This window comes from Vanessa atalanta, chromosome 3 (assembly GCF_905147765.1).
Source record: "Vanessa atalanta chromosome 3, ilVanAtal1.2, whole genome shotgun sequence".
Taxonomy (NCBI): domain Eukaryota; kingdom Metazoa; phylum Arthropoda; class Insecta; order Lepidoptera; family Nymphalidae; genus Vanessa; species Vanessa atalanta.
In genome coordinates this window covers 7,894,456-7,916,138 of record NC_061873.1, presented here as the reverse complement: position 1 = coordinate 7,916,138, position 21,683 = coordinate 7,894,456, and the positions used below count along the sequence as shown (strand labels likewise).

Sequence of the window (21,683 nt, the reverse complement as noted above, 5' to 3'; positions counted from 1 at the left end):
ATAATAAATGTAAACAGTCGTTTTAAATGAGCTTTAAAATAGTGAAGAATACGACTTAGACCAATCATATTAAGAATACCTGTACAATAATTGTTTTTTGCATCAATATATTATATTACTATTATTGTGAAACTTATCCTGACTTAATACTGTGTTTGTGAAAAAATTACTTATACCAAAAAAAGGAATATATATACAACATTAAGAAGTGAAGTACAATATAACAATATCTAAAATAAACGTATTTCTAATAAATATTATATGTGTGATGAATAAAAGTTCTTTTATATAACTTTAGAAGAACTAGTATGCAAATGACGTACATCGTCCTTATTTACGGCTCGCGTAAAGAGCAAGCAAATTTTAAATATATTATTATAGCTATGTAAAAAATGTTCTACATTCTAAATCACCTTTGAATTTATTAACCAAATGAATTCTAAATTTGTTAAATATCAAGTACTTTATTATATATTATTTAAAATATTCCGCTTGCTTGCCTTGGCAAATAGTTTAAGAGGACAGTACAGAATTGCTTTACGAAATTATTATTACACTTCCTCACATTTGCAAATAGTTAGATAACGATAATTTCTTTTTTTGTTTGAATGAATTATGTTTGTATGATTTAATATCCAGATTAAAAGAATATCGATATTGATTAAAAAAAGCTCTATGAATGAAAATTAGTAAAATATAAAATAAAAAAAAAAAATTGAAAACGTAAACTAACTTAATTCATCATGTTATAGTAATCACGATGTGTTTATATATTAAAAGAATTATTCATAATATTATTATCCAAAATATATTCAATTATCTTCTTCGCACATTGTCTTGGTTAACGTCACCGTGTGCTTATTAAAAGCTGCGGCAACGGAATGATACCTTATATCGACGGAAGGTATAGTGTGTACAGGACGGGTGGAGTCTCTCAGCTGGTGTTGAACTCGAACAGCCTGGTTATATAAATAGGTGAAGAGGGGCAGCAAGCACCTCTTGCACTTTCTTGTAGAGCGCGACGCACCGGCCAGTCTTCGCCGAGCGCCATGGCTCGACACGCGTACCTGTGTTTGGGGGTATTACTGCTCGCCTATTCTGGTGAGTACCAAAAATAATAATTTGTTTACTATTAAAAATATTTTTTATCTTTAAAATATTTTAAATTATTCTTATAAATAATAAATCAATAAAAATCTATCATTTTTAAAATTAGGTACATTTAACTCGAGCAAAATTTTCTTTAAACTTTATTGTATATGTTAAATTTTTGTTTTTTTTTTTTTTTGTGAGAATAGTTAAGTTAATCAATGTAATAGTAGTGTAATAGTTAATGATAGAATATTAATACCTTATTACGCAACCCATATAAAAAAAATTAAGTAATGGATTACTGTGGCTCACATTATTAAGGACCACGTCTGTTTTTTAAATATCTAATCTGCTTAATATTTAAATAAACTTACGTAAAAATATTTTAAAATTATAATTGAAAGAACACCGGTTACTTACGTGGCCGGCGTTGACCTCGATTTCTTTTTAACGTTTTGCCTTTCAATGCCGTCATCGACTTGCTTACTGACTTCGCAACTTAAACAGGCTTTAAGTTTATGTAGTAGTTATCTATAATTCTTTCAGAAATAGTATTTCTAAAATTCATTATACAAATGAGCTAATGCACAGCAACATTCTACGCCGAAATGAAACGGTACTACATTCTTTCACCCGCGTGTGGTAATCGTGGTTTACGCTAAGCTTCGTTACTCAATAAACATGTTAAGTCAGTATAAATGTTATGCCTGTTTTACGGTATTTACTTCTAATGCTAAAAAGTCTTAACGCAATAGTAAAACGCAATATTACACGTAACAACATATTTATTTTAACACACTTTAAAACAATTATTGATGCGCAACATCTAACATTATTAGCGAATTTACTAATGATAATAACGGTTGAAAATTTTTTTCGTACTTTCTTAGTAATCAACGCGACAAGAGTAAAACGCCAGGAAGACGATGGCGGAGATGAGGTGAATCCGGAACAGCTTTGCGATGGCCGTCCCGCTGATGAATACTTCCGACTGACCACAGAAGGCGATTGCCGTGATGTCGTGAGGTCAGTTTATTTTAAATCTAATATCATAAATGAGAACAGGAAGTCAAAATGCTTAAGCTTAAACTCAAAAGCTCTCATTACTAAAAGTAATCAAAGTATAAAGTTCTTTCTAATTATTTCCCTAAATAAATATCACATAAACTCATCGAAGTTAAAAAAATCATCTGACTTCAACATATAACTGAAGGCTGTTCAGAGTTGATGATAATAAATACACTCGTTTGGTATTCAAGAACTTGATATTCCAGCCAGTGAATGGAACGGTCGCCATCGTGCCTTGAATATTAGTCATAGTTATGTACTGCTACTTAAATCTATGAGACAAAGCAATGACAAATAAATATACTTCAGTAACTGAAAACCTTTTGTACTAGAATGTAGGTAATGAATTAGAATTGTAATCCCTTTTACTACAAATTACACTAAAAATATGAAAGAACTGATGAAACTTTACACTAGTTTTTTAAGGACCAACCAAAACAAAGAGAAAATATATATTTATAAAATAATTGGATTTATTATATTAACACGATACCAAATAATAGAAGGCTTACGATTTCCTATTAAAATAATCAACAACTACCTATAACTGTATGCTTATGCATAAATTGCTACTGACATTTGATTGATGCAGGAACTACAACTATGACCGTATTTATAAATTATTATTATATTAGATTCTCTTAATTAATAATTAATAAGAGTCCTTATCATAAAGTTTTGGTGTCAATTCTTTTGTTCGGTTGAGTTATTTAATGATAGCTATTCATAGTACTTACATACTTTTACTAAATATATTAAGAAATTTGACACAGTTAAAGAACTTGTTTGGTCATATCTATTTTTTCTTCAATTGAAAAAACTTGTTTAATCGTATTGTATTGTACGAAACCCTACACACTGTGCGTATGACCGATTGCGGCTCGCACTTAGACGGTTTTTTAGTATTTCCAACTACTCGAGATTGCATTTTATACATTTATTATGATTTTTTGGAAACCAATAAAAAATATATTCAATGTCCGTATAAGCACTTTTGTTTAGTGATAATCATTGTATGAGCAAATATAATTATAATATATTTTCAGCAATCTATAACTTCGATCAAGGTCCATAGTTAAAGTTGTTACTAGTATTTATCAGTATTTTCTTTTTTATTTTTACAAATAGTTTTTCTTTAACTAATTCTAATAAAGATATGTATTTGTAATCTTGATAAAATAATATTTTATGCGGGTGTTTGGTCATGTAAGTATATATCTAACAATTGTGTATGACATAACGTACAGGTTAAACAGGATGCTAAGCTTCAAGGTTCGAGTTCAACAGGAATATTGTTTTTTAATTATAGAATATAATTTATTTATTAAATCCTATTAAAATTAGATATTGAATATTTCATAAATATATATTAATGAAATGAGCTTTCTTGCTGAAAATATGGCTGTGTACAGGTGTGACAAAGGAGGTGAAAATGGAGTGACCAGGCTCGCTTCAGTGCGTTGTCCCGGCGGACTGGCGTTTGATATCGACCGTCAAACATGTGACTGGAAAACCCATGTTAAGAATTGCGATAAAATAGAAAGTAAGTTCCGCCGCAAAGAGGGAGTGGCCGTGTGAAGGGCTAACTAAACATCCGACTCGATAGTAGTACCCACATTAATTAAACTACAAGTTAGCCTCTTCCGCGTCCGCTTCCTATTTTTAGACATTTATTAAATATGTTATTCTTATCGACGCAGGTGCACTAGGTCAGGTCTTAAACAGATCACATGCCCATCGGGACTGGCTTTCGATCTCGATAAACAAACCTGCGACTGGAAGGGTAAAGTGACCAACTGTGACAAACTCGAGAGTAAGTGCGATAAAAAGTTATTCGCGAATAGCGAGCAAACGAGCTTGGGTGAAGGGGCCGCGTCGCACTGTAGATTTGGTATTATGCATGAGGCCCCGGACTAAGGAAAATGTCCACAGCAGGACGAATGCACTAGTTTCGCATTAATGAACAATACATGATAAATAATACTTACGTACACTTTGCAGTTCTAAATATAAATATTTACACTGATGTAAATAAAAACAACACAGTATGTCGTAAATTACATTTACATGAATCTCTTGACACAAAAGGTGTAGGATTATTTAAAAAATAATACATAATAGAATGCCTGCATCTTAATAGATTTATTCTACTATCTTTCATACATGACAAATTTATTCACAATCTTTTATAACCTACTTTAACGCTAGTGCTTCAATTCATAAAAAATAACTAACATCTACCTTTTACAATAAAATTTCTAACTAACATGTTTTCGTAATAGCTTTCTAATGGTTTCTATGTTCGATAATAACTTGTGAATTCTGCATAACACATCGCTGTACCATACACCACTGCTTAAATAAAACTAACGAGAGATTTTTTAAAATAACATGGTTACTTTAAAAATGTTTAAATCTATTAAATCACTTTGTAAGACACCTCTTGTCAAAATAATTATGTATACAGATTATGTTACATTTTTAGTAGTAGCCACGTTTTTTTTTTTTTGAAAACTAATATTTTGGGTTTCTTGCAAGCATCGACTACTTATTATTTTCAATACTGCGTAGTCCTAAATATCTCCCAAGGAGTTTTCTCTAAAGTACATTTTTTGTTTCAACGGTAGTATTGATAATATATCGTTCACATTGCAACTTTCTTTTTCCCTCCATTTTCTTTATGAGTCATAATTTCTTATCAAATATCAAGTAATAAATTCATTAACGTCGTCTCTGTATCTTTCCAATAACTAATCTACTTCAAGGAACTTAGCCATATTCTAATAAACTTTGTGCTAAGTCCCTCTTTTCCCTCATTAATTCTTTCTTACGTTAACTTCGTCATCTTGTCATGCTTTTCGAAATTCTTTTTCACTTGTTTCTCTTCTCGTAGGAACACTATTACAACAATATTTTATACACAGACGAAGCAAGAGTACCATGTTGGTCACTTTGATTATCGTCTAATGATAAAGTGTATCTTCATAGGCACCCATCAGTCGAAATCCCAAAAGGCTCTATAGTAAATTCGGAAGATAATTTTGTTGATTTTTCAGAACCAAGAAAAATTTTACCAATCCTGAAGACCGATGAACCTATCTGTCCTGAAGGAAAACTGGCATGTGGTAGTGGTGACTGCATCGAAAAAGAGTTATTCTGTAATGGAAAACCTGATTGCAAGGATGAGTCGGATGAAAATGCTTGCAGTAAGATTTATTTCCAATGATTTATTAATCATGATTAACAATCTGTTTTTAAATGCTTATACTTATTAGTAATCTCTTTAATTATAAATTGTTTCGTATTAATAATGTCTATGTTATGAGGGTGTATAATATGCCGGTTAACATATTATCACTATTTATCATTACATCGTTAAAATAAAAATATACAACAAATTAATGTCATCATCTAATACTATAACTTGATGACTTATTCTTGCAGCTGTCGATGTAGACCCTAACAGAGCTCCAGATTGTGACACAAACCAATGCAGACTACCTGACTGTTTCTGTTCTGCTGACGGTACTCGTATTCCTGGCGGAATTGAGCCCAACCAAGTGCCCCAGATGATTACTATTACTTTTAACGGTGCCGTTAACGTTGATAACATGGATTTATATGATCAGATATTCAATGGCAATCGTCACAATCCTAATGGTTGTCAAATTCGTGGAACATTCTTCGTTTCACACAAATATTCAAACTACGCAGGAATTCAAGAATTGCATCGCAAAGGACATGAAATTTCAGTTTTCTCAATAACTCACAAAGATGATCCACAATACTGGACCAGTGGCAGCTACGATGACTGGTTAGCTGAAATGGCGGGTGCACGTCTTATTATTGAACGTTACGCAAATATTACTGATGCTTCTATCATTGGTGTCCGAGCACCATATCTGCGTGTCGGAGGAAACAAACAATTCGAAATGATGGCTGATCAATACTTCGTATATGACGCTTCTATTACAGCTCCTTTAGGTCGTGTTCCTATTTGGCCTTACACGCTATACTTCCGTATGCCACATAAATGTAACGGTAACGCTCATAACTGCCCTTCAAGGAGTCATCCAGTGTGGGAGATGGTAATGAATGAACTGGACAGAAGAGATGACCCAACCTTTGATGAATCGTTACCTGGTTGTCACGTAGTTGACTCTTGTTCCAACATTCAAACTGGTGACCAGTTCGCGCGTCTTTTACGTCACAACTTCAACCGTCACTACTCTACCAACCGTGCTCCTCTAGGTCTTCATTTCCACGCCTCATGGCTTAAATCAAAGAAGGAATTCAGAGACGAGCTTATCAAATTCATTGAGGAGATGCTAGAAAAGAACGATGTTTATTTCACTTCTCTTATTCAAGTTATACAATGGATGCAAAACCCAACCGAATTATCGCAACTTAGAGATTTCGCAGAATGGAAACAAGAAAAGTGTGACGTCAAAGGCCAGCCCTTCTGCTCTTTACCAAATGCATGTCCACTAACAACTCGTGAGCTACCAGGAGAGACGTTACGTCTATTCACTTGTATGGAATGCCCTAACAATTATCCATGGATTTTAGATCCTACGGGAGAGGGCTTCAACGTTAGGAAGTGATCTCTTTAAGTAAAATTTAAAAGACTGTACACATGTAAATAATACTCAATAATATTAATAAATACAATTTATTGTGACTGTGTCGCAGGAAGGCAGCTTATGTAATTGTTCAAATAATACAAATAATAAAATAAGTTTTTCATAATTAACTGCAAATATACTTAATCATAAAAGTTGACGTTTGTTTTAAATATTTAAGCAATACATAATAAATGCCGCTCCACGTTTACCTGCAAATATAGATAAACTTAATACTTCATTATGTTTAGATTGTTAAAATCTTTTGAACAAAAATAAAAAATATAAAATTGGAATACATTTATTATTTCTTTCTTACCTTGGTGAATACTCTATAACTATGTATCATAGAACTTACGCTTTTTTATTAAATTATTTTCTTTTATTGATCTATTTATCTTATTTGAGATTGAAAATGTCTACTAAGACTAATATGACTTACAAGTATTTGTTTAGTTACTGGTTTTATTTTTGACAATATTCCGAGTATAATTTGGCTATAATAATTTTAAACCAATCTCTATCAACAGTTTTAATTTTTTTTTTTTGTGATATTCCAATTACCTACCATCCATATCCAGATCCATATCGACTACCAAATCACTCATTTCCCTACCATCGCTGAATCCTTACCCAAAGAAACATGTTAAACGATGCAATGTCTACTGTGAATTCAAAACTGTCAGTGTTAACAATCGACGACGACTAATTTTAAATTATTAGATATTAAGAAGCCCAATCTGTGGGTACGTCAGTTAAGGTAATCAATTTAATAATTGATGTGATTGCACCTCATTTTGTAACTATATATAATAATGGTATTATTAGTGGCGTGTTTTCTGACTTAATTAAGCAAAGTAAAGTATTTTCAATTTTTAAATCAGACCTTAGGGTCTATAGAATTGCCTCTATACTACCAACTCTAAGATATATATAAAATTAATTCTTCTTCACTTTTCTTCAAATTTCTTCAAATTATGTTTCCTTTCGATAAACACAAGATCCTACGTATCAAACATTTTAGATTTACAAGAGCCGGTGATAAGTTTACTAAAAATATGGTTAAGGCACGGAAGAGTCGTGTAATGCTTTAGGAATATTTTGTGACTTATGTAAGACCTTCGATTGTATGAAGTCCTTATACCTTTATCCTTCACTAAGAATATTCTATAAGAACAAACTAACAATCCATCGTGAAACATCATAAAATTATATTATACAAATGTGATATAGAGAATAGCTCTGCAAGACGTACACATTTTTTCAGAGCATTAATAACGTACTTCGGGTAATGATTGAAATTAATTGTCAGGACAATGATGCAGATGAGAATATGTTTGAGATGTGAATGAGTTTTGTAAATTTTCTCAGACGACTAGTCTGTCATAAGCGGATTTTTTTTTTATGGCAATGGTTGGCGGACAAGCATATGGGCCACCTGATGGTAAGTGGTCACCACCGCCCATAGACAAAGGCGCTGTAAGAAATATTAACCATTCCTTACATCACCTATACGCCACCAACCTTGGGAACTAAGATGTTATGTCCCTTGTGCCTTTGATTACACTGGCTCACTCACTCGGAACACAACAATACAGAGTACTGTCATTTGGCGGTTGAATATCTGATGAGTGGGTGGTACCTACCCAGACGGGCTTGCACAAAGCCCTACCACCAAGTAAATCTAGAAAAGTAGTAGTAAAAGTAGTAGTAGGATCTAGAAAAAGAAGAAGGCTTTGTCCAAAACCCGGAAATTTCTCTCTGGTACTTTACCATTGCTTTTGGAAATGTTGATAGATAGATAGATATTTTTTGAAAGCATTACAAACAGTTTTATAAAAATCAGCGAAGTCCAGTTTTTGACTTAGAATTTAATAACTCAATATAAAATATCTGCATATTTATATTTCATAAGTAAAAATCATGATTCTTAATCCACAAGTTCTTCCGGGTTTATATGTTGCATACGAAGATACAATAAGACTTGTCTAACTCGTTCTCGCGTATATTTGATACGATTTGCTTAATGTTTGCTAAATGTTATTAAATAAGTCATGACAGCTATGACAGCTGATAAAAAATAACAAATTAGCCTTTATCCAGCCACTACTCATAGACATTCTGATATTATTAGGTAGTCTTACCATATTACCGGAGCTATCAAATCAAAGGCAATTAATTTATCGAGGTTCTGATAAAAATAATAAATAATATTATATAAGCCCGTGTCTTGTATACTAGAATTAAAGTTAACGAGGGGAAGAGTAGCCTAATTTTAGCTTGCACATAGTTAACGCCTCATCACACACAATTCGAGAAGTTATCCGGATAATCTGTGCTACAAATTTATTTCTACATTATCAGTGCACAAATTTCATGGATTCGATTCCATTACGATATTCAAGAAAACCAATAATAACAATTCAAAAAAATTATCAGCTACTTATCGATCTTAGAGAATTTTCAAGCTAATAAGACATTTCCTACCCTCCAATTATTATTTGTCAAAACTTGACAAGTGTCGGGTAGAAGAAAGAGGTTACGTCAAAGGGATCTCGAAATCCTTAGACTCAATTTTGTGCGGGCCATTGCGAGAAATTATACTAGTAATTCATAATAATTATTCTGATTAATTAAACGGTTGTTTTGGTTTTAGAGATAGATTAGTAGCGTTGTTTATTTTTATTATTTTCTTTTTTTTTATTTTTTATTTATCCTACTTCTTGTTTTTAAAGACTGTCACCACAATATTGGATATTATTTCGTTTCAGTATAACAACATAATATACTAAATATAACATTAATAATTTCAAATATTTGCATCAGTTCAAAATGTTAATTGAACAATAATAATATAAGAATAAAAATATTTGACGTTGTCGCGAAATCAAAGGTAATATACCTTCACTATAATGAACCCAACAAATAACCTAACATAAATATTACAATACTAATTAATTGAATTTTGAAACGATCATTAATAAATAATAGAATATCTTAAGAAAACAATTCTAAGCACAGAACGGTATTTTAATGCGTTCAAATATTTTTGAAAGAAAAATGAGTTTCAACTAAATCACTTTAAAATACTAATGAAAATGATTTTTTCTTATAATAACTGGAACACTTTTAATTTTTTTCAAAATCACATGTCCTAGGGGTAGATTGACATTTTTCAAGATACTTTAAAATGTCAGCATCATGTCTAATAACTGAAACATCTTCAACGTCTGGATAATGAAATGACTGGATTTTGTTGTTTTTATTTATTCTTAAGTACTGGACATTTGGATCATTATTATCTATTGAGATTTCGTTACATACAAAATGCTTAACAGTATTCTTTCTTCAAAATTTTACTACTACCCAATCGTCAATTTGTAGATATTTTTTGCCAGGATTTATTTCGTATTCATCGTCACTAAAATGATGACGCGCGTAAACTAGAAGAAATAATCCTTCATGGATTTGACAGAATAATTTTTCTAGTTTATATTCAATTCTTTCAACTCAATCATATTTTCACAACAAGTATGCTGCTCTTCAACTGAATCAGTGTCACTTAATATTATTTCAGTGGGAGAAAATTCGTGGGCCTAGTCGAAGCAGTGGGGCGAGAAAACGCACCTCCCAGGCTCTTCACACCGGCAGGAGACCCAGAGGTAGTAGTGGCCAGATGCACGAGAATAATGCGAGACAATAGGATACTTGAGATGACAAAGTCCATCTCAAATGGCCAACGCACCTCTCGTGTGCTGGGAACTACCTGTTATCGTGGATAAACGGGGTACCAGGATAAGGAAAGACGACTCACAGTCAGAAACTTCGATGAGGACAACGCAGTAGTAGTCACCTCACAAAGCCGCCAAAGATCTAAAGTTACTTTTTGTAGGCACGTCTTAATAGTAAAACTACACTTGCTTGCTTATCGAATCGGAATTAATTTATTTAAAAAAATGTGTCTATATAATATATAAAAACTTAAAATAGAATTAACCAATAAGATGATTACAGTGTATATTTGCAATTTGTTCGTTTCGCGTTCGCTTACATTTCTACCAATAAAAACTACGAGTAATAGAATTTGACAATGATACAAATTAAAACTCATCAAATTCAATACTAGATGTTTGAACCAAAGACGAAACTTCATTTCGTATGATGATACGAAATAAGATCGAGCGCGACGGGTGAGCGCCATATACGCTTGCCCGTTCTCGCGTGATATACACGATTAGCAGTATTTAGTTTTACTTACTCGGAGCGCGTGTCTGGACGTCGACGGTCGTATGTTAATATAATTTAAATCCTACAATATCAGTATCCCTATTATTATCGTTTTCTAATCAATCTACAAACTCAAGTAAATGTCATCTACTACGAATATGTAATATTTTTGATATCGGTCTCACCAATAATAACTATTCGATTATAAAATCTAAGATATATGGATTGCATGCACAATACAGTAACGAAACCAAAAAAAATAAGGTTTTTTTAGGATTCATAAGACATATATCGAGTATACCTTACTTACTTTAATGGCAAACGCTAAAAGTACTTTGTAGTAAAAAAAAATGAAGGTTTATAATTTCGGACTTGTAGGAGGGGGAAGCTTCTATTTAAATTGAGAATTGAATTGTTTGTTTTCGAAAGGCTTAATCTATTGCCTTATTATTGCCAATATTTCTTTTTAGGCGCTCTCTCAATACTGTCACTATTCCCTGCCTATCTTTGTTAAATTTAATTTCGATTTTGTATAATAACCGTGAAACCACATCAGACAAACGTGACTTTACTGGAATTATCGCTCACATCTGAAGCCAACCTAATTTTCTCTACTTCAACATCACGGGGACATCAAAATCCAGGCTCAGGTCCGCCGCTAGCTGTTTCGTCGCCCGCTTTCAATACCGATTATGCCGTCCTTGTTTTTTTTTTCGCTGGTAAAACGCGTAACGCGTTTCGCGCACATGATGTGGGGAGTATATGGGGCTCGCCGGCGCTGAAGGCGCCGGAATACTCACTGTAAAACCAACGGTACCCACTCCATCTTTTCGGGGGACGTCACGGGATTGCTTGCGCACACCTCACCTCTGCGGGCCTCCACATCCTAGGGGGTTCTCAGGGTACAGAGATCTCAAGCCCCGGCGACACTTATGGCGGGAGGAGAAGGCGTCCATAGCGAAGACGCCTTCTTCCCGGTCTTCTTCGGCGAAACGGGCAGCAGCACTGTTGTCACGCTCCCGCTCCGTGGCCTCCATCTGCGCCAGAGAGAACGAGACCTTTCCAGATTTCCTTCCAGCAACATTCACTGTCGATCATAGCGTTTATCATACAATGGCCGCCAGGTAATGACGCTGAGGCCCCCATGCTGCACACTCAATCAGGGTGTGTCAGGCCGAGTTTGCCCGTCCCATTCAGCAGCACAATCGGCCTGTATGCCGAAGAAGAGTTGTGGACGCCCCACCCTCGGCAACAGGAGCAACTTTCCCTCTTTCCAAGGCTTCGGGAACTGTCCACTGTTCCCAAAGCCTCCTTCCTAGGTGTTTCAGGGCGTCACGCAGAACACGTCTTAGAACTCCGTCTGGACCTGTAGTTCTGGCCCTCAATCGATCCAGGGTCATCTTCATCTCTTACTCCGTGATATGTGGTGGAGCAACAATGTTAACCGGCACGGAGCGAATGGCCTTATTTGATGGGGCATGCGCACATGCTGAGTGAGGAAATAGTTCCTCGACCAGTCGCAGGAGGAGATCTGGCGGTAGCGTTTCCGTAACAGGAGCTCCGTGTGTCCAGAGCTTCCCTTGCAAACCACGATAGGTACGTGCCCCCACGGATCCCTGTTCAGGCCCATTAGAAGCTCCTCCTTTGCTCTCTGCTTGATACAACTCATCGCCTTTTATAACTCCTTTTTCCACTGGCGATATGTGGCCCACAGCTGTCCCTCTAAGTTTGCGTTGAGGCCGCTTCGCCTTCGACAGCGAACGTATGCCCTTCGCGTCCGGTTTGACGTCGCCCTTAGCTCTGCTATTTCGGGCGACCACCAGTATACCTGACGGCGCGATACCCGCCGCGATAAGCCACCCTACGACTGCATTGAGTTTTGTCAAAAAAAAGGATAAATAATGTTTCCTTATTATGGTGGGGAATAAAATAAAAATTAACGAAGATAAACATTTATTAAGCACTTATTATGATTATTATGATTGAATTATAATCACACCCGAAACACACGTCAAAATAACTATGAACAAAATAATTGCAATTCAATTTGTCATCGTTACTGTTTATGTACCAAAACATTGTCAGAATGCGTACTAGTAACTAGGTACCTACCAATCAAGAAGGAAGCTTATAGGGGATTCCCCTAACTTCGCCAGTACTATTTTTCATAGGATAACAGACGACGGACGTTTACGAATGCGTCTTAATTTCATGACTTAATTTAGGTACGTGATATATTGCTCAATTTGCCGCCCCCAGGGCGTGCCGCCCGTGTGCGGTGCACGCTTTGCACGCCCGCTTACGGCGGCCCTGTCCAGGCTTGAACTAGAGCAGATTCAGCGGATATGCTCTCGTCAAGGCACTTTAACCTATACTGCCGTCTTACACTATTCGGTGCATGAACTTTCGGCTTCATTGAAAGTTATGAGATATCAAACCATATGTAACATTTGTCTTACAAAGTCTAAGTATCCTCCAGGACTCTCCACGACGCGCAAATGCGGGCTTAGAATAGGATCAAATATTGAACCTCCATTGTGCCGTAAGCTGGTGTTTACGGATCCCTGATTTTATAAAACCAGCCCGATCTCTATCGTCCAACGAGTGATCCCCACGCTTTTGTTTTTTCGTTGAAAGCACCAGCAAGGAGCGCTGATGAGAGCTTATTAGGATTGTGAAATCTACGAGAAAGACTTCAAACTGAATAAGGCACAAAATCGTTTGTGAAAAGTACTATTTTGTGTATCGCTTAAAACATTATCTATAAATAAGTAATGAACTGTGTTTTTTATTATTTATGAAAAATTACAAATAAAACGCTTACCAATATTGTAAAAACTCCTATTTATTAAAAAGTAGACATTATGTCATCAATTTATGATATATATTTATCTTTGTGATCAATTATAAAACACACGCACTTTTTTTTCTCCAATGTAATCTTCCTTAAGCCCGCCAAAACTACTTATGCTTTTTCCACAGATAACCTTAGGTTAGGTCATAAATCGTTAATTGACTTTATAGTTACGACCTAACTAACAAGATTAATTTTGAACCAATAATAAATTTGCATTATACAATTTTAATGAATTTACACTAATAATTTACTTTTTTTTTTCTTATAACAATTAAAAATCATCAAATCATCAGCTTTGATTAAAACTTGTTTTTCATTTGGACTCTTATTAATTTCTTTTTATAATAAATTAATTATCCATAAAAAGTCGACTAATTTCAATCGATTATCGCTCAATTGACATGATGTTCACCTATGTACTGACTAAATCGATAGTATCATTGATACTATCGATAATATCAACAGTATACCATAGTACTCATGGGTAGCTATCCCTACTACCGATAGTATTGACAAGTGTCAAGTGACCATACTATCGATAGACTATCGATAGTGGACTATCGATAGGCAACACTAAATTTTGATCCTTGATTTTCTCGTATTAAACACTAATATTTTTTTGTCGAAATATGACACTTGACAGTGACAAAAAATTCTGATACTTCACACTTCACTTGACAGTTGACATATAGACAACATCAGCATTTCTTCATTCTTATTCCACAAGCGACAAACCATTGAAAAATAGTATAAAATAGCCGAAATTCAGATATTAATGCAATATTGCATTAAAAAGAAATTTAAGTGCTCTTTATTCGTAATGTTAAACTAAAAAATAAACTGTTATAAACAAAAAGTGTATTAATAATATTATATAGAATATAAATCGGCGAAAACAACGTACAATAATTTGTATAGATTATTACAATTTTTCGTACACTAATATTTACCAAAATTTTATGGTATTATCATGGACTCCCAATTTATACATAAATTTAAGCAGTTTGATGCTTATGCTAAAACTTTAGAAGACTTTAGAGTAAAAACAGCCACAGGAGCATTTAGTAAGTATAAATTATTATTGTTTATTTAATATTATTGGAGGATTATTTGAATGTTTTTTTTTTGTTTCAGTTACTATAACGGGTGCAGTTATAATGGTTCTACTAATTCTATCTGAAATGCATACATATTTATCACCTAATATATCAGAAGAATTATTTGTTGATACATCACGGGGACATAAATTAAGAATAAATTTTGACATAATAGTACCAAGGATTTCCTGTGATTGTAAGCATATTGCATTATAAATTTCTATGTACTATATACATTTTACTCAACAAATTGAATTTGTTAAATTTTCAATCTCATAGATTTGGTATTAGATGCTATGGATTCTTCTGGTGAACAGCATCTTCAAATGGATCACAATATACATAAGAGACGTTTAGATCTGAATGGCACACCTATAGAAGAACCTAAAAAAGAAGAATTTCCAGTCTTGTCACCTGTATGTTTAATTTTTCTTAACTATGAATTTTAGATTTAATTTTAGCTATCATACAATTGACTATTTTTAGGTTAAGCAAAATACTACTAAGATTGCCAAGATCACATGTGGAAGTTGCTATGGTGCAGCTTTTAATGAAACCCAGTAAGTTTTTTTGTATTGCATTAAATAATCCATAATTTTATGAAATAATTTTACATAATGCCCTAAGCATATTATTTCAAGATTAAATACAAACTTTTTTTTAAAGGTGCTGTAATACTTGTGATGATGTCAAAGAAGCATATAGATTAAGAAGATGGGCATTACCTGACTTGTCAACTATTGAACAATGTAAAGATGATGAATCATTAGATAGAACTAATCTGGCCCTCAAGGAAGGCTGTCAGATTTATGGATACATGGAAGTTAATAGGGTATTATTATATCACCTACTTGATTTCTGCTTTATTGTATTGTAATATTAATTATACAGGTATATCAAGTATGTCTTTATCATAATAATCAAATATATCAGAAATAACAATTTATATGGAGTAAGATAGTAAAGCCATATCAGTAAGATGATTACATTTCATGTTACTCAAGTATTTTGTAACATATTAATAACATCTATTAACTCATTCACTACTGCAACAAATTTTAAATATAACTTTAGTGTGCCCCCTACATATTCTCTGCCTGCTAGGCGAGTCACCAGCTGTGCTGACTTGAATAAGTGCATATGCAAGAAGTGAAGCTAGCATTGCTTTAACTTGACTATTAATTTATTAATAATTTAAGCTATCACTTTGTTTTAGAAAGGTTTCCCATATTCACTCTAATTTAAAGAGAAATAGAACCCAGTTTTACATGTTTTTGTTTGTAGTCAAGTTAATATTGTAACTTTACCAAGTATTATCAACATGTAATTTATTTATAACAAAATGTTGCAGAAAGAAAGGAGGTTGCTGCTTCAACTTAATTATAAATTAATCACCAGTAATTTTTATTGTGTAAAGCTAACTCAAAATAGTTTTCCGTATTTTAATTTGAGCAAGACTCAGACACATACATGAAAACAAATATATTTCAGGTTGGTGGAAGTTTCCACATAGCACCAGGCAAAAGTTTTACCATAAATCATGTACATGTTCATGATGTCCAACCATTTTCCTCCTCAGTTTTTAACACAACACATATAATTAAGCATTTATCATTTGGAACAGATATAGAGAGTGGCAATACTGCTCCTCTTGATGGTGTAATTGGACAAGCCAATGAAGGTAAGATTTTTAAAGTATCAAAATTTCAATTTTGAATCAAATTGTTAATGGTTTTATTAAGCCACTAGAATTATGCATGTTTACAATGTGCCTGTGACATGTTGAAATGAGATATGGTCTACTTAAAGTTAATGTTTTGAAATCAGACATTACTTAAAAGTTGCTTTTTAATATTATTAGCTTTTTTAATTCCATTTCATAAGTTCCAAAGACACTTGAAATTAAATCAATATAAACAATTTATTCTTACAAACATTTTTTCATCTTATAGTGCTTGTGATCCTGCTCCGCAGGTGCTTTGCTATCTATTGCTAAGACTATTCAAATTGACACAGTAGTAAATGTGGTAAATTATAAAATAGGCGTATTATTAAAAAATATTTTTGTTTTTTTTTTAATTTTACATGTTCAATTTGAGTCTTATTTTATTTTATTCAGTCTTTCTGTATTCATTAAAATTATTACAGAAATTCTGCATAACTGTTACTTTTATACATTTCTAATATTCCATAACTTAAACTTACAAAAAAATACAGGTTGTTTATTTATGAATGAATTGTTTAAGAGATAAATTACATATGCCAACTACATACTTTTATTGTAGTTGGCATATGTAATTACTGAAAGTTTTTAGTTGAGTTGCTTCACACAAAAATAATTTATATAACCATAATCCTAAAAAGAAACTTTATTTATAATTAAACCAATAGGTCACTACATTTTAAAGTAATAGTATTTACAATTTGAATTTATAATATATCAACAGCGAATTCCTGTTCCGATTGCCATAAATGTACCAAAAGTTCCACCGCCCTGAAGCATTACTTTGCCAACAGAATGAACTAGTTCACGGCCTCTAGCGCCATATCTGTAATTCAAAAATACTTCATAAATATTTTATTAACTTTTTATATGACATTTTTCTCTAAAATAATACTAATTTATATATTAACCTTAAAGCGGTAAATCCGCCGAATAAACCTCCACTTGCCATGCCTACACAAAATCCTATCATAAAACCCATTTTCATTTTATCAAAACAAGTAGGTCCTTGATTTTGATAAAGGCCTCCGGGAACTGGCATGATAAATGCTTTAAAAAATACAAAATATCTTTACGGAATTCACAGGATTTAGATTTGATCTTACACTAATGCTTATGTCAAACGTCAATGTCAAAAACGTCAAGTTACATCGTCCAATTTTTACCAAATAACGTTCCTAGCACCTTAAGTTTTATTTTTCCTCGATAATAAAATAATAGCACGAAATCGTTTCCACTACTTAGATAATACAACACTTAAAAATAAACACCAAATACAATAATTACATTAGTTTTCATAAAAAAAAACATTAGCCTTGACTATCCTTAACTTATATTCAGCCCTTCTACTTTAAAAATGCTGCAAATATCATACATTAAAACAGTTTTTACTTCAAAAAATTTAATTAAGTTACTAGTTACTTTAAAACATGATGATACATTAGCGTAATATTGAATTATATATGTTTGTTTATATATTTAATTAGTTATGATAAAAAAAAAAAAATTATAGGAAAATTTTAAATACTTTTGTAATATTTCCATATATCATATAAATTCGGATTTGGCCAACCATGATCCATAGAAACATGAATTCTTCAACCTGTATTAAAATTTAAAAAATTAACTAGCCTATTTTTTTTAACCTTGTTGCAGGTGCTGTTATGTTTCAGTATTACTTAAAAATAGTTCCAACCGTATATGTTAGATTAGATAATACTGTATTACACACTAACCAGTTCTCTGTAACGAGACATCAAAAATCTGTTTCCAACGTTAATACAGAATCTGGAATGCCAGGGGCATTCTTTAGTTATGAACTGTCACCTCTAATGGTGAAATATACTGAAAAAGGAAGGTATGTAGAAACTTAACAAAAATAAATATAATAAAAACAAAGTTTATTAATAATTTAACTTTAATAATATTTTTATTTTCAGGTCAATTGGTCACTTTGCTACAAACATTTGTGCAATAGTTGGAGGTGTTTTCACTGTTGCCGGTATATTTGACACACTACTGTATCACTCTCTTAATGCATTTCATAACAAAATTGTATTGGGCAAAGCAGGCTAAATGATAGATACTAAATTACAAAGTCTTTAAAAACAAATTGAAATCATCAACATTACATTTAGCATAATTTTTACAAAATTCTGAATCTGTGTTTTCAATCAGAGCCTTCAGTGGAATATAATTTTCTTTATTTGCATTATACTGAGCTCTACCAAGGGTCTCCAAAAACATATGACGTTGTTTCACCTTGAAATTTCTACAAAGAAGCACATTAGGATAATGCAATATTGAGCTATGGGGTATCTTAATGACATTATGGAGGTAATTGAATCTTTCCAACAAGGATTTTTGACCTGAAACAAATATTTTAGACTTATTAAAATTTTTAATAAAGTTTCTGATTATACAAACTTTCTTTTCATTTCGCATTTTTATCTATAAGTATTTTGACCAAATGAATGAATACATGGCTTACTTGTCATCCATATTCTGGGTTTATTTAGTAGTAAAGCTTTCACCTCTTCATCATTAAAACCCATTTCTTCTTTGACAACAAATGAATTTGTATTGATGTGTTGAATACTATACGTTATTATTTTTGGTTGCTTTGTTGCAAGTAATCTTACTTCATTCCCATTTAAACTAAATTTATTTTGAAAATATCCTAGCCTTTTGTCTATTCTCTCAGTACTGAAAATCATATTTTTTTTTATTATATTGAGTATTATTCTCATCCTATTAATTAATTTTATCAATTTTTAATAATTAGTTTATATATTAAATGATTTAATTTTACAATAACTACAACTACAAACTACTGTTATACTAAATTAGGTGCAAAGTTCATAAGATATTTTTATTTAAAATAAAAGAATACTCTTACCTAAACATTAACCAAAAAGGATTTCTTGCTATTATTTCGTGTATTTGCAAATTACTAAATTTTTTTGATTGTAGGTAATTAATTCTTACTTGAAAGTTTTCAATACTTTCACATAAGATAAGAGGATTTTTAGTAATATAATTTCCAATATTTTCTGAATCAACGAAATCTTTGATAAAAAATATGTTGTTTTTCATATCTTTTTCAAAATCCATTTTTAATAGTTTGTTTACTATGTGAGGTTTCTTTTCAATCTTGCTAAGATTCACATTTAATTTAATAAGGTTTTGAAGTGTTTCAGATTTGTTAACATAAGCAGCTATATTAAATGATTCAGGAAAGTATGGAGTTACTTCTGATAAATCTTCACTCACAGATTCGAGCACGGTGTTCTTTTGATCATATTTAACCCCTACTAAAGAATTAGACAAAACTACACTACTAAACTTTCTGCTTATTTTGATGTTAGCGTTGGAAGCAATTGTAAATCTAATCAAATGACGCAAATCCATGTTTATACTAAACATATTTTTATTCAAATATTAAAATTATTTTAGGTAGACATAGTATATTTGTATTTTTACACTTGAATAAAAAGTGTCAAATCCATAAATAATGTAGAATATAGTGTTGTGTAGTTAGCGAACGAATTAGTTCGAAAGAGCGCTCCCACAGATGAACTACGCGAACTAGATCTCCGATTTTTCGTTCCATAGTTCGTTAGTTCGTTACTGAACGAGGAAAGGTAGCGCTAATAAACTAATGTAGTCTCGCTCGCTCGCGCGGTATTCTACATGTCACTCGCTCACTGCTCAGTGAAATGCATTTCGTTTCTGCGACTTACTAGGGGTACGGACTACTGGTTCCTTGACATGCTTGTCAAGAAAGATAATATGTATAGGTTATCGTTGATTATTTTGAAATTTATTTTATATTTTGAAACTTAATAAAAATATAAAAGCAAAAATACTAAAAGTGTATTTTAATTATTACCTAAATAATAAACCTATTTGTTTGCAATAAATAAAATCTATTTCATGAATATTCATTTAATTTATCTTTTATTTAAAGTCCATATCTTTTTTTGAATCAATAAAAGTCAGATCGCTGTTTTAGTTTATCTGTTCGTCAGCTCGCAGATGCTCGGTAGTCGGTAAGCAGCTGGGAGCTGAAGAACTAAAAGAGCGAACTAGTTCGTTTAGGTTCGGCGAACTAAACCGAGCGATCTCAGTTGCGAACTATTATGCCCAACTCTAGTAGAATACTCAAAACTTCAGAAGTCAGAGTGTATCAATTGCGAAAACCCAAATTTCCCATTATTAACATTGTTGCATCAGCATTTTAGCTCACATCCCCACATGCATAGAGGAAATCCTCCCTAGTAATTAAAAAAATCTCCACTTTCTCAACCCTATAATAGCGCGATCATTCAAATTTAATTACATTAAACTAAATTTAATTATATTATTACAAAATATATTTCAATCTTTAAATTTATTTTGGAATCTAACTTAATTTTTTTTTTTAGTTCTAGGCTTATATACCCTCAATCCCCCTAAATATTATTCCCCAATATCCACACGTAATTATAAAATTCGCCGCATTTTGGAGATTTTGCCACGGACCAGCAGCATCGATAATGACGGTCAGTCAATATTATAAGCTAAATAAAGAGGTGCATTATAATCATTGCTACCAGAAGCTCATTTATATTTCAACAGAAAACTATCAAATACAACTAACCAACAATTTTTGGGAAAGAAGAAAAAAGTATGCAGTAGTAAAAGTAACAAAAAATGTTTTTCTTTCTTTATAAAATTTAAAAACAAAATGCTTTGTTACAATAAAGTATGTCATCCTTTTTCATTAAGTCTAAAATACATTTTAGGTGCAAAATAATTTGACATTCACAATATTTTAATATGTATATAGTAGCAATAAAATAATGCATTTTAGAATTAAAATATTAAAGAGTTCAGTATGAATAGATATTTTTTTAATCTAACAATCAATAACTAATTAGAAAGTATAAAATAAAAAAAGGTAAAAAAATTATAGTATACTTCGTTGAGATAGTATTTGAGTAAAAAAAATGCAA

The 21,683-nt window shown here is 32.3% G+C and overlaps 4 protein-coding genes across 5 annotated transcripts; 2 read left to right on the top strand and 2 right to left on the bottom strand.

Moving 5' to 3' along the window:
* Window positions 1-945: 945 nt before the first annotated feature.
* LOC125076850 (chitin deacetylase 1) lies at window positions 946-7,078 on the top strand. Of its 2 annotated transcripts, none has more exons than XM_047688566.1 (5): window positions 946-1,101; window positions 1,983-2,118; window positions 3,861-3,973; window positions 5,217-5,366; window positions 5,605-7,078. In XM_047688566.1, the coding sequence occupies exons 1-5, from the start codon at window positions 1,050-1,052 to the stop codon at window positions 6,762-6,764; spliced, it is 1,611 nt and encodes a 536-aa protein (XP_047544522.1). In that variant the 5' UTR covers window positions 946-1,049; the 3' UTR covers window positions 6,765-7,078. The 2 variants fall into 2 exon arrangements, with proteins under 2 accessions (XP_047544522.1, XP_047544521.1); XM_047688565.1 differs by lacking the exon at window positions 3,861-3,973 and adding an exon at window positions 3,573-3,703.
* Window positions 7,079-14,552: 7,474 nt separating this feature from the next.
* Window positions 14,553-18,768, top strand: LOC125077070 (endoplasmic reticulum-Golgi intermediate compartment protein 3). Its single transcript, XM_047688862.1, has 8 exons — window positions 14,553-14,930; window positions 15,001-15,159; window positions 15,243-15,379; window positions 15,450-15,523; window positions 15,630-15,795; window positions 16,455-16,644; window positions 18,343-18,544; window positions 18,627-18,768. The coding sequence occupies exons 1-8, from the start codon at window positions 14,837-14,839 to the stop codon at window positions 18,760-18,762; spliced, it is 1,158 nt and encodes a 385-aa protein (XP_047544818.1). The 5' UTR covers window positions 14,553-14,836; the 3' UTR covers window positions 18,763-18,768.
* On the bottom strand, window positions 17,317-17,817 carry LOC125077073 (reactive oxygen species modulator 1). Its single transcript, XM_047688864.1, has 2 exons — window positions 17,598-17,817; window positions 17,317-17,512 (listed from the first exon to the last, which is right to left on the bottom strand). Exons 1-2 carry the CDS (start codon window positions 17,726-17,728, stop codon window positions 17,404-17,406), a joined length of 240 nt encoding a protein of 79 aa, XP_047544820.1. The 5' UTR covers window positions 17,729-17,817; the 3' UTR covers window positions 17,317-17,403.
* Window positions 18,769-18,777: 9 nt separating the features above from the next.
* On the bottom strand, window positions 18,778-20,406 carry LOC125077072 (transcription termination factor 3, mitochondrial). Its single transcript, XM_047688863.1, has 3 exons — window positions 19,586-20,406; window positions 19,178-19,392; window positions 18,778-19,055 (listed from the first exon to the last, which is right to left on the bottom strand). The coding sequence occupies exons 1-3, from the start codon at window positions 20,110-20,112 to the stop codon at window positions 18,778-18,780; spliced, it is 1,020 nt and encodes a 339-aa protein (XP_047544819.1). The 5' UTR covers window positions 20,113-20,406.
* Between the last annotated feature and the right edge of the window lie 1,277 nt (window positions 20,407-21,683).

Excerpts from the sequence above, each read along its gene's own strand:
- LOC125076850 (XM_047688565.1), top strand. The coding sequence starts at position 1,050 with ATGGCTCGACACGCGTACCTGTGTTTGGGGGTATTACTGCTCGCCTAT. Across the intron at positions 1,102-1,982 it reads ATTACTGCTCGCCTATTCTG|TAATCAACGCGACAAGAGTA; the intron begins GTGAGTACCAAA and ends GTACTTTCTTAG. Across the intron at positions 2,119-3,572 it reads GATTGCCGTGATGTCGTGAG|GTGTGACAAAGGAGGTGAAA; the intron begins GTCAGTTTATTT and ends GGCTGTGTACAG.
- LOC125077070 (XM_047688862.1), top strand. The coding sequence starts at position 14,837 with ATGGACTCCCAATTTATACATAAATTTAAGCAGTTTGATGCTTATGCT. Across the intron at positions 15,380-15,449 it reads AATTTCCAGTCTTGTCACCT|GTTAAGCAAAATACTACTAA; the intron begins GTATGTTTAATT and ends GACTATTTTTAG. Across the intron at positions 16,645-18,342 it reads AATTGGACAAGCCAATGAAG|GTGCTGTTATGTTTCAGTAT; the intron begins GTAAGATTTTTA and ends ACCTTGTTGCAG.
- LOC125077073 (XM_047688864.1), bottom strand. The coding sequence starts at position 17,728 with ATGCCAGTTCCCGGAGGCCTTTATCAAAATCAAGGACCTACTTGTTTT. Across the intron at positions 17,513-17,597 it reads GGCGGATTTACCGCTTTAAG|ATATGGCGCTAGAGGCCGTG; the intron begins GTTAATATATAA and ends TTTGAATTACAG.
- LOC125077072 (XM_047688863.1), bottom strand. The coding sequence starts at position 20,112 with ATGTTTAGTATAAACATGGATTTGCGTCATTTGATTAGATTTACAATT. Across the intron at positions 19,393-19,585 it reads CCTTTTTGGTTAATGTTTAG|TACTGAGAGAATAGACAAAA; the intron begins GTAAGAGTATTC and ends TATGATTTTCAG. Across the intron at positions 19,056-19,177 it reads ACCCAGAATATGGATGACAA|GTCAAAAATCCTTGTTGGAA; the intron begins GTAAGCCATGTA and ends TATTTGTTTCAG.